Below are 16536 nucleotides of genomic sequence, written 5' to 3' on the forward strand. Positions count from 1 at the left end.
CTCTTCAAACTACAGGACATGACCTGGGAGTGAGCCTGCTGCATCTAGGAGGTGGATGGGCTGATTTTCTGCGTAATGAAGCTCAAGTTCTGGTTAGGCACAGACTGGGACCATTTATTATCTCTATTGTAGGAATTAAAGTTTTACCAGCTCTCCACTTGTGATGTCTGAACAGGACATAGTCTCAGGAAAGTGCAAACAAAACACAGCAGAATCTGTGATGTTGGCTTTCTCAAGCAGTTATTCAGCCCATGGATGATGTTTTATGAATGCATTTAAAATCTGTATTGGCTTCTGAGATACATTTGTGATCACGTTTTTTGATATTGATTAAAATCATTGTTAGGCCAGTAAGTTGTTAAGTTTTCCATCATTAAATGGTGGAGATACACGGGCAGGTCTGATGTAGATCGATTGGTCAGCCTGTGTCCTTAGCATAGTTGCATTGCTGTCCATCATCACCACCTAAATTTTGATAGAAGCTTTATTGTACAGGTAGGGTGAGTTGGACTTTGAGGTCAAACACTGGCTCGTCTCGCTCTGCCAAGTTTCGTTCCAAGGGGACTGGAGTAGGACCTTTCTGGGTTGAAGTAGGTGTGGTGAGGAAAAGTTTTGCAATTCTTGCGTTTTTTGGCGTCGGCACAAAGGGAGGCCTCCCGGCAGGGGAATTTTTCCCGCCCCTGTAAAGCGCTACGTATGGTCAATCGCGGACAAGATTCACTGCAGTATCAAGCGACGTGGGGTTATTTGGGTCAGGTTTAAGTGTAGGTGGGTTTGTACCTTTCTTTCCTTTCTTTTTTTCTTTTTAATTGCGTGGTGGACAGGGTAAGGGAAGGAAGCCTGGCAGAGAGACGACTCAGATAGCTCAGATGACTGTAAAGATGCACCCAGTTTGGGTATATTTGCTTCATTTCCATATAGTGGTGATGATGAACACAGTGACCACTGTGAAAAGCTAATAGATGTCAAGTTCACTAGGTTGAACAATGATGATTAATTTGCTCCTACTGAGCAACGTGCTATTTACATACTTGAAATGAGACATTGTCATGGGCTGAATTGAAGAGAAAGTCTTAAGGATAACAGGCTTTGTTGTGAAGTAGAACAGCTAATCTTTATAAACAAATGTGAACAGAGTGACAGCCATTTCAGAAGGCAAATCTGAAAAGATGTTTATAGATGGTAGAGAAACCTTTCACTATGTTTTAAAAACATGCCAAAGACACTAGAGGGGAAGAGACAGTTATGGCCTTATTCCCGTGCTTGAAGGAACAGAGTGAAGAAGACATGTTGAAGTTTGGACACACCATAAATTCTGCTTAAATGATTCTGTAGCTGCTGTAGTTTGATTATGTGCGAACTGAGGCTTTAATCTGTGGCTGAACTTCTAGTGATAATGTTACTCTCTTTATCCATGCTTTTTACTTTTACATTGTCTGTTGCACACATTGATCCCTTATTGTCAGTTCTCTGTCCTTTAGCACCTTTTTCATATACTTGTCATGTTAGTTTATTTTAGTTTGACTTTACATATTTGTGTGTATGGTTTTTTTTATCTTTTGTTTTCATAATTTTCATAGTCCTTTTTCTTAAATTTTTGTTACCTTGAATTTATTTAACTTTGTCACTTGGATGAAGAAAACCTTGTACTCTGCAGCACTTGATCATTTGTATTGTTTTTTTTTTTTTTTTAATTTATTGCTTTACATTTGGACATTTCTGTTTCTGAGCCCAAGACATGGAGCTGTCAACCTGTTGATATAATTAGTCTGCAATAGTTGTAAAGTGCAGTAGGAGAAAATAGTGCCACCAGGCTGAACAATGATGATTAATTTGCTCCTACTGAGCTACATGCTGTTGACATGAAATGAGACATTTTCATGGGCTGAATTGAAAAGAAAGTCTAAAGGATAACAGGCTTTGTGTTGAAGTAGAATTGCTAATCTGTATAAACATATGTGAACACAGTGACAGCCATTTCAGAAGGCAAATCTGAAAAGATGTTTACAGATGGTAGAGAAACCTTTCACTATGTTTTAAAACCACAAGACACTAGAGGGGAAGACACAGTTATGGCCTCATTCCAGTGCTTGAAGGAACAGAGTGAGGAAGACATGTTGAAGTTTGGACAGACCATAAATTCTGCTTAAATGATTCTGTAGCTGCTGTAGTTTGATTATGTGCGAACTGAGGCTTTAATCTGTGGCTGAACTTCTGGTGATAATGTTACTCTCTTTATCCATGCTTTTTACTTTTACATTGTATGTTGCACACATTGCTGCCTTATTGTCAGTTTTCTGTCCTTGAGCACCTTTTTCATATACTTGTCATGTTACTTATTTTAGTTTGACTTTACATATTTATGTGTATGGTTTTTTAATCTTTTGTTTTCATAGTTTTTGTAGTACTTTTTCTTAAATTTTTGTTACTGTGAATTTATTTAACATTGTCACTTGGATGAAGAAAACCTTGTACTCAGTAGTGCTTGAGATGCACCCAGTTTGGGTATATTTGCTTCATTTCCATCTAGTGGGGAAGATGAACACAGTGATTTATGTCAAGTTTCCCAGGTTGAACAATGATGATTAATTTTCTCCTCCTTAGCTACGTGCTATTGACATACTTGAAGTTGAACACCTGAATCCAAGCCCTGGATAAACTGAACACGTGCTGGTATCTGTGTTTTTTTTTTTTTAAAGAAATTGTATCTTCAAAAAAAAAAAAAAAAAAAAAAAAATACAGCTTGAAGTCGAAGGATTTCTTTGTCCCTTTTCTCGTATGTTTCTCATTTTTCACTTGGCTGAAGAAAATCTTGGACTTTATAGTGTTAAATTCTTGGTATTGTCTTTTATTTAGTGCTCACATTTTGGCAGTAATTTGGTGTCATTAACAGGATTCAATTAGCCAGAAATTCTCCATCATATAGTGAATAAGGTCAAACTGAGTCGACTCATGAAATAAGATGTGATACTAATATGACATAGTGCTCTTGTAAGTATTGTTCATTTAGACTGTTGCTGACTCTGTCTTCAAGCTGCATTTTTACCAAGTGAGTGATTTTATCAATTAATTTCAAATCTGTACTGGCATCTGAATTATGTGTATGTTTAACAGAAGAAACCATAGCAAATTATTGTTCTAACTTTAGGTTCTTATGATATGGGATGTTCTGCTGTTTCCAATGTTCCATTCTCAGTTTGTACTGTGAGTTCAGTATTAGCTGTTATTGTGCTCTCCTGATTGTTAGCTGATGCTCTGTGTCATTTCCAGTCTCATGGTCAGTCTGTGTTGAACTCCGATAAGTATGTTCATGATATAACTGAATGTGATCTAATTAGAGACCCAAAGTAATTTGTTCATATTTTATTTTATTTAAACGACACACACCACCTCGTAAGATCTCCTACTCATTTTTATCTCTTTTCCTCCCTTCCCTAATCCCTCTGTGCCCCTATCCCCATCTATCCATCCTTTCTGTATTCTTCTACCCTCCCCTCTTTTTCTTCCTACAGTGATTTTCCATACTAGCCCATTTTTATCATTCCTTTTCCCTCTGTTAGTCGGACCCTTTTCTATCTGTCCTATGCTCACTCTTCTCCCACCTTCTCGTTTATCATTCTTTCATTAACAAAGATCCTGAATATATTTTGGTTTCTGCTTTACAGTAATGGGATAGCACACTGCACCGCACCACTCTCGTGGTTTCTCACAGGCGAATTGTCTAGTTTTTATATTATTCTTTTTCTTTATTATTCTAAAATGATAAAATTATATTGTTTTTATTTTATATTATTGTTATTCTCTGCTGTTATGTGTGATTGTGTATATTTTTTGCCACTTTTATGTATATAGATTTGGTATGCACTTCAGTTTAGTAACTTTCTTGAGTAAATGTACTTAGTCGCCTTCCAACAATACACTGTTAAACTTAGCGTCATTAAAAACGACACTGAGGAACTATATTCATATCTGAAGCCGAAATAACTACAAATCTGCCCACGCCCACACAAACGCAAACATTTCCTTCCCTTTATGGCGTTATTTAAGGGGTGAAGTGAGGTCATTTGTCTGACCGGTGTTAGGTGAGCTCGATTTATAATACAGGGATCCGCGGGTTGCGTAATATTGAAGGAGAACGTGCGCGGTAAACTCTACTGACGTTAGATACCAAACGCACTCCGCTCCTTTTTGGCAACGCCCCAAGGAAGTGCAACCAATCAGGTTCTTCAAACCCTTCAGCGGGAGAAACGGAACAGCATCGAGAGTTTGAGGAAAGGAAAGAAAAGACGAGACGAGATTATTCAAACTAAATTTGTGACCTTAAATGTTTTCATCAAACTTTTATATCGTCCGGGTGGGTACGATACGGTATCACACATTATCTAACATGACATTACAGCGGAGTTTAGACCGTGTCAGCGAGTGTTTGTTGCTAGCTATTTCGCTATCTTGCTAACCTGCCACAGCGATATAGCAGGTTGATGTGTTGACAGTTTATTGTGAACCAGGGGTCGCCGGCTCTTATTTCCATATCAAAGACATGCAGACATGTTGAAACGGTAGAAAGCTCCCGATTAGTTTTACAAAAGATCACGATAGCACCGAGTTTTATTTTGAGAAACGTTCGTCTTTTATATTTTTATCGAATGTTGTAACTGTACGTCCGATTTACAGTCGCTTTTTACATGGTATCATATATTGCATGTGTCAGTAAAACACTAAATGTTCAACACAAGTTCCGAGAGCCAAAGTGATGTCTTCTACTGGCTTACACAGTGACATAAAATAGGAGGGAAACTGAATAAATGAGTTGTATTTGTGGAGATGCAACTAAAAAGGTGTTTGGTATTTGTGTGTGATAAGTTGTTTAAAGTCAGCAACTGTGTCAAAGTTGTAATCAGTAATTGCTTTCTATTTTTAGGAGACAGATTATCATTGGTTGCCAGTAGAAGAATGAGGCGTTCGGCAGCTCCAAGCCAGCTCTCGGGTAATGCAGCAAAAAAGCCTCGATTTGTGCCTCCTGGAGCATCTACTTCATGTCTTGTGTCTGAATCCAAGCCCCTGACCCCTAAACTTGGACTAGGCAATGCACTGGAAAAGGTAATTTATGCACATTTTACCTGCAGTCTGGTCCCTCTGTATTAATTTGATATCTAAATCAAATTCATACATCATCCATCATTGTTTTAAACCTCCTCAGATTATAAAGTCTCTTTTCCCTTCCTCTCATTGTGCAGGTCCAGAGAAGTCTAGCAGCACCATCTCCAAGTGAGACAGGCTGTGATGTCCAGCCCAAAGAGTCACAGGCTGCCCCAGCCTTGTCCAGGGCTCTGGCTCGTGTTCTCTGTGCAACGGAAAGTAAGGAAAATGAGGCTGAGACAGAAAATCCTGACACTGGCACCAGAGACTATGCAGAAGACAACAGACCAGCAGGTAAGACACAACGATTTATGGCTGAAACAATGCTATGATGTTTGCAAGAATAGTCATGTACAGATTGTAATGCTCCAACAAGATCTCACTGGTATTGGTGCTGAAATACTACCAAGAATAAAGGCACTCAAATGCTGAAATCAGATCTTTTAGTTCTATTGAGTGGCATTTTGTCCCATCACATCTTTTTCAGGCAAATACCTATGTGAAGGAAATGAAAAATATGTATATAACAAACATCACTTTTTCACATTTGTATGTGCCAGAACATCCTATATCTGTTATGGTAATTCTGATATTGCAAGAGCCATGGTTGCCTGAAGTACCAGTGTGTGGAGAGATCATCCAAGCCTGTATGTGTAAAAGAAAGTGCAAGCATTAACTGTAAAATGAGTAAATAGTATTTTTGTTGCTACAGGTGCTTAATTAGAGCAGTCAGTACCATGGTCATTTCCAATTAGATGTAGGTAATTTAATAATGTTTCATTAATGTTTCTCAATTGATTTATGTCTGTTTTATTATTCATTCCGTTTTGTTGGGTGGGTGGGTGTACAGTGAGTTTACACATAAATTGCTCAAGAATTGCCTAAATATACAATACGGGTTAATATATATAATACATTGACACTGTAATAGGAAAAATGTCATTGTAGTCATCTTTGACGTAATATATATGTTAACTGTTTCATTTTACTGCTTTACTAAATTCATCATGCTGCTGATCCAACCTGTACTAATAGCATAAAAAGGCTTTATGTAGTAATGTAGTGCATACTTTGTAGTGTCTTCTTCACTATTATATGCATTACATGACATTTTCTTCGATTCAAAAATAAAAACAGTAAACAGTGTCTGGAGAGACAGCATACATTGTAGAGAAACATCTTTAGCTTCCAAAATAGCCTACATATATTACGTATTACCTGATTCTAGAATCCCCTGAATGGTTGTTTACCAAGTTCATTGATGGACAGTAATATCAAATGATGTGGGGAAGAATTCTGGGAACGTGAAAAAAAGAAAGATGCATTTCCTGTTCAGATGCAAATTAATAGAACTCATTTAAGGGACCACGTATGACAGTGATGGGAGGGAGGGAGTCTTTTCTAACACAGACCCTGACCGTTTTTAACACAAAGCCACAGCCTAGTTCTCGCCACGTTATTGTTATTCTCACAGATACTGCGCTTCTTTTATTAAACATTACCTACAGGGTCACAACAACACAGCGTCCATGTTGCTTTTAGCAGATCTGAATGCACGATAATTATGAACCGGCGTGCAATTACCAGGTGCAAGACACCTGTGCTCCGGTTAAATGTCCCTTGTTTCCCTCGTTTGTTACCGTTTTTTTTTTTTTTTACACAAATAACCGTGTGACACTAACAAGAGTGAACCAGCGCTGGACTGTCCCCTCTCTGTGGCTAATAATAACACACACACACACTGAATATAGATGTTAAACCAGGCGGCCTGGGTCTGAGTGACAGCAGGTCCAGCATTATGCAAATCAGCGGGGTAGTGCGGCGGCAGCGCCGGGCAGATTAGGACTGTGCTCGGGATCAGTGAGCCATCGCTCCCTTCGTCTGCAAGAGCAACTAGTGCCTCTGTTTTTTTCCACCCTGAAGACACTCGGCTCACACACTCCCTGCGTTCGGCTCGGCACGCTTTCCACGCGCGCCCCGAACACGTGCTTTGACAACATGAATCGGTATTTGTATTGCAGACCTGGGATTTATTGTATACATCCACGCGTAAGGGTGTTTTTTTTTTTTGCGGGCATGCGCAGCGCGGTCACAGACCCCTCCCCCACTCAGTTAGTTAAGCCAGCGCTATTTCAAAGCGCAACTCACATTTGGAAAATAGACTCCTGACCCCTAATAACCTGTAACACACCGTTTCCCTCATTTGTGCAGGGCACAGAGCCGCTGCTGCCGGCTTCGTGTTTTAATGTAGAGGCAGTGTGGCCGTGCTCTGCTCTGCTCTGTGCTGTGCTTGGTTTGGGGTTTACAGAGACCGAGCTGTAAGTAGGTCGGGCTGGGCTTAAGCGGCTTAGCTACGTCAGCCTAAGCTGGGAGGAATTCATCCAAAGCCCTCCGCGGTAGGCGGGGGCCTAAACGAGGCTGGCCTAGTTAAGCCTGATTCTTATTGTGTGCTGCACAGCCTGTTTTTGTTGTGCAACGTAGCTGAGAGGGAAGCCAGCAGTAGTGTTTGAAGCCATGCACATGTTAGACATAGCTTATGATTGAAGAAGAGGAGGCAAATGAGACATGTATGAGTGTTAAGACCAGTGGTAGCTTTATCACCGTGGACCAAGAGAAGCCAGCAGCAGGGACAAAAAAAAAATACAGGTGGGAAGAGTGAGGAGCCAGAGTACTGAGTGTGGTTACTGAGGGGTGACATAGACCTGACCTGGTCTGAGTGAGTGCGCTATGCTATAAGATGGCGTCCAGCTCTGTGTTTCTGTCCAGTATGGTGGGTAAAGCTCGCTCCTCCAACTTCACCCTCTCTGAGAAGCTGGACCTGTTGAAGCTGGTCCGTCCTCACATCCGCATCCTGGAGGAGCACACCAACAAGCATGCGGTCATCGTGGACAAGAACAAGTGCTGGGACACCGTGGCTGAACAGTATAACGCCTTGGGAGGGGACAGACCCCACCGCACCGCTCAGGGCCTGAGGACCCTCTACAAGAGGCTGAAGGAGTCAGCCAAGCAGGAAGTGATGCAGCGGAGACACGCCCAACCAGAGTACAGAGCGAGCATCTCCGAGCCAACCAGGAGAATTATGGAGATGATCCCTCACCTGTTTCACCATGTGCCCATTCACGAAAAGGACCAGGCACTGCGCAGGTACAGTGTAATATACACCTACGAACACAGACATGCATTTTAATAAAGAACTACAGGGGAAACACAACAGTCAGGTGAGAGTTTAGTGAGTGCAGACATTTATCCTTAGTCTCAAAAAAAGTATGTAGTAATGACACTGTTTCAACTGTTGGAGGAGGAAGTAGGGGAGGGGCTGAACTCACCCTCCCTAAGTCCAAACAGATTACACACTCACTGTACATGATCAGTTTCTACAGAAAAATACAGCATGTCCTGCTTTCACTTACTGGCAGCTGGTTAGTAGTTTGTGCTTTGGTTAGTGTACATTCACACAGAAAATCCTCAGCACTTGGTATTGATTAATCTGTCAGTTAGATTTCAGGTTAATCATTTGTTGTTGTTTCTTAGACAAATACTTCACATATGAACCCTAAATTATGTTATGAATCTGCTTACCCACTGTGACGAGCAGCCAAAAAAACCCAAAGTATTTGTGTGTCTACTCTGATTAATGATTTATTTAGCATGCATTATCACCAACAGAGGTCTCCACACACTTCACATAAACAAGATGTAGACACTTAGTAAATGTAGTTTAAGCACTCTGCTCTCACTTACTTTTATCCTTCTTTCCATTTATAGATTAATATACAGCAAGCACAACTCTCCCATTGAACATCCTGGCAGCAGCTCTTCTCTGGCTGGACTCCAGGATTACTCAGCAGCAGTCCCAAGTATAACCCATGATGTGGTCCAGTTGGACCCTGAAGAGGATGTAAAACCACCACCAGACCTTCCCATCCTCTCCTCGCACACAGGGTCAGGGCTGGATGGAAGCCATGAGCGGGACGGGGAGCAGGACTTGGGCAGTGTCCACGATTACGAAGCATCCTTGTCTCCCACCCCCTCCTCTGTGAATATCCCCCTCTCCACCTCGCCGCTGCCCTTACGCCATGACCTCTACCCCAACGATATCTATCCCCACCACGAGCCCGACAGGTTTCGCCCTCTGCACCTGGCCAAAGAGGAGCACGAGCTGGTTTTAGCCAATCACAGGAAGGTTGCTCTGTACCTGGAGGAGAAAAGGGAGGGGCTGAAGAGGAAACAGGAACTGGAGGAGGAACTTCTGAGAGCCAAGATCAAAGTGGAGAAACTAAAAGCTGCCCGACTGAGACACGGACTGCCAATTCCTCTATAATACGCATGAACGTGCACATCTGTGGCCAGTGTCTGACAGAGAGTAGCTCTGAGGAGCAATCAGTCATTAGTTTTGTGTTTAAGAACTTCTTTTTCTTCTTTTGGAAACATAGTGCCTCTTACAGACACTGAAAGCCTGTTTCATATTGTGGGATAAGGCTGACTTGTGTTGCAATCAGTCATCATGTTGTTCATCAGGTTTAGAAGTTTATCGTCATTCCTGCACTTACTGTCAGCGGCGGCAACAAAACTTGTAAATGCCCACATTACTAACACTGTGAAGGGTCAAAACAGGTAAAATAAATGTCTAAGTCCAGATTTATTAAGGGAATATTCGTAGTAGTGACTGACTTGTACCTTGCTGGTGCTTTTCCTGCCTAGATCTGCCACTAATATGTATCTGTGAGAATGTTAGGATAGCATTAATGATCTTTATTATCCAAGACTGGCAGACAGTTTATGGTAACAGCATTTACTCTAATGATGTATTGGAGTGACAGGACTGTGAGAGTCTGCACAGATCACATTAGGGAGATTGCTTGAAAATGTCCACCTAATTAGAAATCAGATGTGATAAACTTATTAGACAATTAAATTTCGTAGGTTATTAAAAACAAAAAAACACACTGCACTTCGCTCAAGAAATTTTCAGAGGTGCCAGGATTGGAGCACAAGTCAAACTTTCAAAGGCCTTAACATACTATGCTAATGATGACAAATTTAGTGCATTGAGGTCAGTCAGAAATTCTCTCTGGTTGCTGAACTGATGGCCAGTTGAGTGAGCAAAAGAAGGGAGATGTGGTTTTGGTTTTGTGATGTTATTATTATTTAATGTATGTAACTACAACATGTATTGCAACGTTGGTAAATAAGTGTTGTCAGTTTCTTTTACAGTTTGTCCATATATTAGCTTATTTCTATTAAAAAAGGTCAGTATTCTACTGGTCTTGTGTTTATTACATGTCAGACATCTTCTTTCTTGGTTTCAGCTGTTTTGTGGAACTTCTCTTTTCTTATTTTTAATCATTGAATCAGAGGTTAGTAGCAAAAGAACACATGGTTACCCTCTCAACTCACATTTGCATTGTAGCATGTTGCTACAACTGTCTCAACCTTGGAGCACTCAGGGTTTCTGGTTTGTTATTGTGAAGGGGGACGTTCATCCCGGTTTAAGGTCTAGTAGGATGTGTAGATTCAGTGCAACAGTGACCTCTGCTGGTGGGTTCATCCTGTTGTTGTTGTTGTTTTTTTTTTTTTTTTGATTGAGTTCAACCTTTCTGTTTTATGTCTTTGTTCCACAGGAGTGAATGGTTCCCCTCAGTTGCCTCCCAGGTCTCCTCAAACCCCACAGCCTCCTGCAGCGTCAGCCTGCCCAGACTCTGCCTGCAGTAAGGAAGGAGCGCGTTACTTCAGCGTGATGTGGTGTAAGGCCAGTAAGAAGAAACACAAGCGCTGGGAGGGCGATGCAGTCCTGGTGACAAGAGGACGCACAGCCACACTTAAGGACATGGAGGGAAAAGACATTGGCAAAGGTGAGACTTTTTTTATTAGCTCAATCAATGTATTTTGTGTGATCACTTAAGAAGCAGTGTAGCTGCAGCTTCACGTTGCCTGCAGCTTTTGAGCAAATTCTAATGCCAGAACATGTGTTATAGCAGTAGAAAGTTCCATGGTGGGAATTTTGAAGAACACTGTACAGTTCATAAATTTCACACTCACAATTTTAACACTCAGATAAAATGGCTGACAGTTAATATTATGCTCTCAGCTGCAAAAACTGGCTGATTGAACACATTCATTATAAACTGCTAAAAGAGTTGTGTTTTTCTGTGGAATATTCATATGATGCTATGGATATATTATTTGTTGTATGCTTTATTTTATTTAAATTGGATATTTCATTGTTTTCTTGTGCCAGTGAGACTTAAAAAAAAAGATAAATATATGTTAACTGTTCGGATGTTTATTCATGTTTGTGTGTAGGTAGTGGCTACAAGGTGTCAGAGTTGGCCTCTCTGTCTGAGGGACAGACCCTGATGATTGGTGGGAAAGAGGTGGAGGTGATGGGGGTCATATCTGCTGAGGACTTTGCCAGGGGACGTTGTTTCCAAGATGTCCAAATAGAGAAAGAGGAGTCGCATGTAAAGCCAGCTACGCCAACTCCTCGTCATTTTGCATCCAAACCTTTCTGCCCCCCAACCCAGGTAGGAAGAGCAGAACATCCAGGAACTAAACCAGAGGAGGAACAATCCTGTAGACCTCGCTATGACCCCCTTGCTCCAGGTATGTAGACTAAATCAGAGACTTTACTTCTTGGAACAGAGGTTATTCTGGATAAATTAATTGTTCTGGATGAATGAATTCTCTTTTGTGGTTTTGTATAAACACATATCCTGAAACATTTGTATTTGTTTTTTTTTCAGCGTTTGTTGTTTGTGCCATGTCATTACTTTTATAGATCATACCATCTGACAGCTTGATAAAATAGTCCTACAGCATAATAACAGTCATTATTTATCTAATATTTGCCATCATCTCTATTGTGCTATGATGCAAGACATACTCTTTTCATTTAGAAATATTGTGTATCCTCAGGTGCACTGGTGATGCCTCGTCCCTCCCCCTACCATCAGTGGTCTACCAACAAGTCAGGGCTCCCTGTAATTGATGTTGTGGTTGACCCATACCTAACCACTCACCTGAGACCCCACCAGAGAGACGGCCTGCTCTTCCTCTATGAGTGTGTCATGGGGATGAGGTAATAGAGCTGTTCCCGTAACATATATTGTCAAATACTGTTTAAAGAACCTCTTAATAACCGCTTAGCTTTAGCCCCAAAACCGGAAGAGTAATCACAGCCATTATTAGGATTCCTAATAGATCATATTGATGTGTTTGGTGTGTGTGTGCTTCAGAGCTGTGGGTCGCCATGGCGCTATCCTGGCAGATGAGATGGGTCTGGGGAAGACACTTCAGAGCGTGGCACTGTCCTGGACGTTGCTGAAACAGGGGCCATATGGTGGGAAACCAGTTGCCAAGCGTGTCCTTGTGGTTACACCTGGCAGCCTAGTGCAGAACTGGGGTGCAGAGTTTAACAAGTGGCTGGGCCGTGAGAGAATCTCTGTTTTCACTGTGGATCAGGTGAGTGGGTGGTGAAAGCTGAAGTAGATCAAATGTTCTACGATCAGTTTCTCATGGAGGGAATTCAGGAACAGTGCACAGCAACAAGTACAAAATAATGCAGTAATAATAATGATAATAATGCTCTCCCTCCTGAAGACATCAAAGAAACCACATGCACATTCTTACTTATTTCTTCTTCCATTTTATCTTTTATATAAATCCTAATTCTGATCTGATTTTCCTTGGTTTTGCTTTGTGTAAACACTTAAAGTATCAGAATAATTTACCATAATCTTGTATGTATTAAGTCATTAATATACATTCTTTGTTGACATGTATAGGACCACAGGATAGAGCAGTTTCTGTTATCTCCTCTGCACAGTGTTCTGGTGATCAGCTATGAGATGCTGCTGCGCTGCCTGGAGCAGGTGTGTTCATCCTCTGTCATGCTTTCAAGCGTGAATGTTTCAAACGTACCATCTGAAACACTTGCTTTGATATTTTATTGTCCCCTGTCTTTTCAGGTACAAAAAGTGGAGTTTGGTCTTGTAATATGTGATGAGGGTCACAGGTTAAAGAACAGCAGCATCAAAACGTCCTCTGCTCTCAGTAGCCTCAGCTGTAATCGCAGGGTCATACTCACAGGTACACACTTGCTTGTGACTCAAAGAGACTGGAGGATTTTATATAAAGGTTTTATAATAAATTGTCTTTGTGTTTTGAAGGCACTCCCGTACAGAACGACCTGCAGGAGTTCTATGCTATTATAGAGTTTGTCAACCCAGGGATTCTCGGGTCATCGACTGCTTATAGGAAAGTGTACGAGGAGCCGATTCTACGCTCCAGACAACCCTCCTGCACAGAGGTAAAACTCCCTCTGTCTAACTTCTGCGAATCTGCATCCCTTGCATAGAGATAACTTTATCCGACTTTATCTTATAATTTTCTTTTCCAACAGGAGGAGAGACTTTTGGGAGAAGAGCGAGCCGCTGAGCTCTCTCGTCTGACTGGCATGTTCATCCTGAGGCGGACGCAGGAGATCATCAACCGCTACCTTCCTCCTCGTCTTGACTGGACGTTGTTCTGTGACCCGTCCCCTCTGCAGCTGCAGCTTTACAGGCACCTCCTGTGCCATCGAGTGTTCAGAGCCTGCCTCCAGGGCTCCACGCAAACTCACACGCACCTGGCCTGCATCACTGCACTGAAGAAGCTCTGTAACCACCCTGGTCTGCTCCACTCCACTGTCAAGGTTACATTTGTTTTTCCTAATTTGGTAGGGGGGGCTGCAGTAGCCTCACAGCACAGTGATCGTAATTGATTGCTGTATGTTGTAGTTATTTATTAAACTCTGAGCATCATTTGTCATTGGCAATAAATTCTGTGGTAAAAGTAGCATTTTATGTCTTTTTGTGTGTGCCTGGAGATTTGGCTGAATCCCAGTCCTGACTGTGAGTACCTTGTTGTCCTGTTTTTCAGGAGAGAACAGACCACGGATCAGTGGAGACTTCGTTGTATGACGGTCTGGCAGATCTCTTCCCAGAATCCTACTCTGCGGGAGGATTCAACATTGCTGATTCTGGAAAACTCCTTGTTCTGTCGGACCTGCTGAGTGCCATCAGACAGCTCAGCCCTTCAGACAGGTGAGCGTGTGTCAGGTATTTAGTTTGTATATGCTTTGCATCTGCAGATTTGACCGTGTATCTGTGCCCCTGCAGGGTGGTTGTAGTGTCCAACTACACTCAGACGCTTGACTTGCTCCAGGACTTGTGTGCACACATGGGCTACACCTTCTGCCGACTAGATGGACACACACCTACCAACCAGAGACAGCGACTGGTTGACAATTTTAACAGCCCCTATTCTCAGAACTTTGTGTTTCTGCTGAGCTCCAAAGCAGGAGGAGTGGGACTTAACCTGATCGGCGCTTCACACCTAGTGCTGTATGATATTGACTGGAACCCTGCCAATGATATTCAGGTAAGCTGTGCGCGCACACACACAGACACACACACAAACACACACATAGATGTGCCAACAAAGTTCAAACTCTGTAACACTGTTTTCTTTGACATGAGTTGCAATCATGACTAATAACACTCACAATCAGTTACTGAGACACCAAAGAACATGAATACTAACACAAGAAGCAGTAAAATGCTGGTCGGTTACCAGAATTTAATTTCCCCAGGTGGGTCCTGATAATGACATCACCAAATTGTTCATTTAATGAGTTACCTGTGAGCCATGCATACAGCTCTTGATGGTCTTGATCAAATGAACTGAATCACAGGTGTGAAAGATCAGACTATACAGTAACACTCTCATATAATCCCTATCCACCAGGTGGCACTGTACACATGTATGTCATTCTCCACTGCAACATGACTTTGTGCACTGTGTCTAGGCCATGGCTCGGGTCTGGAGAGATGGGCAGAAGAAGACTGTGCACATCTACCGTCTCCTCACTGCAGGTCCGAATACAATAACACACGCATAATGAGCCACAAAATTCAGCACACTATGAATCAGACTGATTTGAAGTTCTGGGTCTGTGTTACTTCCTTGCAGGTACCATTGAGGAGCGTATATTCCAGAGACAGGTGTCCAAACAGGGACTTTCTGGGACTGTGGTTGACCTGGGGAAAGGGGCAGAGCACACCAGCTTTTCCAGCAATGAGCTGCGAGATCTTTTCAGCCTGATGGACACTCCCTCTCTGACTCACGACCTGCTGAACTGCAGCTGCAGCATGGACGGATCAGTCCAGGGTAGGCTCATACACATGCCCCACACACGCTGGCACCAGTGTTTGACTTCACTGAAACTCATTAGCTCACTTTTGTCTTCATTCTCAGCTGTCGTAGAGGAGGAGAACCAGGCCTCTGATAGGCCGTGCCAGCTCGGTCGCCAAGGTGACCGCGGAGGGGCGGCGGCGCAGAAGCATCTCAGCATGTCCGAGCTGATGAAGTGGAGGCATTTCTCTGGTGACACACACACGTTCTCAGACCCCTACCTCGACCACGCACGAAACCACATCACCTTCGCCTTCCAGACCACCATCTCTCACACAGCTCAGTAAACACCCACTAGATTACGCTTCAGATATCGATGACTCACACACACAAATTTCATCTACGTGTTTGTCTTCAGCCTCTCTGGGCTTTGTCTACAGCCTGGCTTCAACATATGACTAAACACTCAACAACTGCTGCACATTTAACAGCTTGCCAACAACAGCAATACAGTTTCCAACAGCTTTAAACTACATTGCTTGTCAGATTCTGCATCTTGTTTCGAGCGTCTTTGGATTTTCTTTATCGATTCAAAGAAATTTACTTTAGAATTTCATGAAATAAATGACATTCAATGTGTGAATGTGTGTAATAAACAGGCTTTTAAAGAGCTCAACATTTGTTATTGACTGAAGAATTCTTGCTACAGAAAGACGAACATCTCAGATGCATGTATGAATGTGACGGATTGGAAGTGTTTGGGTTCCAGGTATGTTTTATATCCACATGCTGTAGATAAGCATGGAAGAGAGGTACCTCTATGTCCTTCTAGAGTAATATCTTCTGTGTCAGTCAGAGGATAGATGTTTCTCTGAGGCATGTTTAGCTGACACGACTCTGGGTGGTATGGAGAGAATGTGTACACAGCCATTCATTCAAAAGAATCAGCCTTATTGCTGCAGAGTGACTATACCACCTGGACCTGAATGGAAGAATGATGGAAGAATGAAGGCAAACAAGGACAAGTGTGTTTTGTCTGAATTTCTGTGTTTTAATATCACAGTTTATTATGTGATGACCTTACACATTAGTGTCTAGTAAGTCGGCTGGGTTTTAGATGTGGACCATGCTGCGATCTCTTCAGTCTGTTACTTTGAATAACACTAGCCTGTTCATGCTCTTCAACACAAAGCTGCTGCGTGGGAGTTATGAAGTTGCGTGTTG

General features: G+C 42.1%; 2 protein-coding genes across 2 annotated transcripts; both read left to right on the forward strand.

Annotated features, from left to right (window-relative positions):
• The first annotated feature begins 4244 nt into the window (after positions 1-4244).
• On the forward strand, positions 4245-15978 carry rad54b (RAD54 homolog B). The gene is made up of 16 exons (XM_041045365.1): positions 4245-4354; positions 4922-5100; positions 5238-5433; positions 10761-10991; positions 11443-11742; positions 12055-12217; positions 12375-12600; positions 12924-13010; positions 13107-13227; positions 13308-13447; positions 13541-13831; positions 14059-14222; positions 14298-14559; positions 14987-15053; positions 15151-15348; positions 15436-15978. Exons 2-16 carry the CDS (start codon positions 4954-4956, stop codon positions 15657-15659), a joined length of 2817 nt encoding a protein of 938 aa, XP_040901299.1. The 5' UTR covers positions 4245-4354; positions 4922-4953; the 3' UTR covers positions 15660-15978.
• On the forward strand, positions 7276-10392 carry LOC121186591 (fibrinogen silencer-binding protein). Its single transcript, XM_041045366.1, has 2 exons — positions 7276-8283; positions 8905-10392. Exons 1-2 carry the CDS (start codon positions 7877-7879, stop codon positions 9458-9460), a joined length of 963 nt encoding a protein of 320 aa, XP_040901300.1. The 5' UTR covers positions 7276-7876; the 3' UTR covers positions 9461-10392.
• Positions 15979-16536: the final 558 nt, after the last annotated feature.

Source organism: Toxotes jaculatrix, chromosome 8, assembly GCF_017976425.1.
Source record: "Toxotes jaculatrix isolate fToxJac2 chromosome 8, fToxJac2.pri, whole genome shotgun sequence".
Classification (NCBI taxonomy): domain Eukaryota; kingdom Metazoa; phylum Chordata; class Actinopteri; family Toxotidae; genus Toxotes; species Toxotes jaculatrix.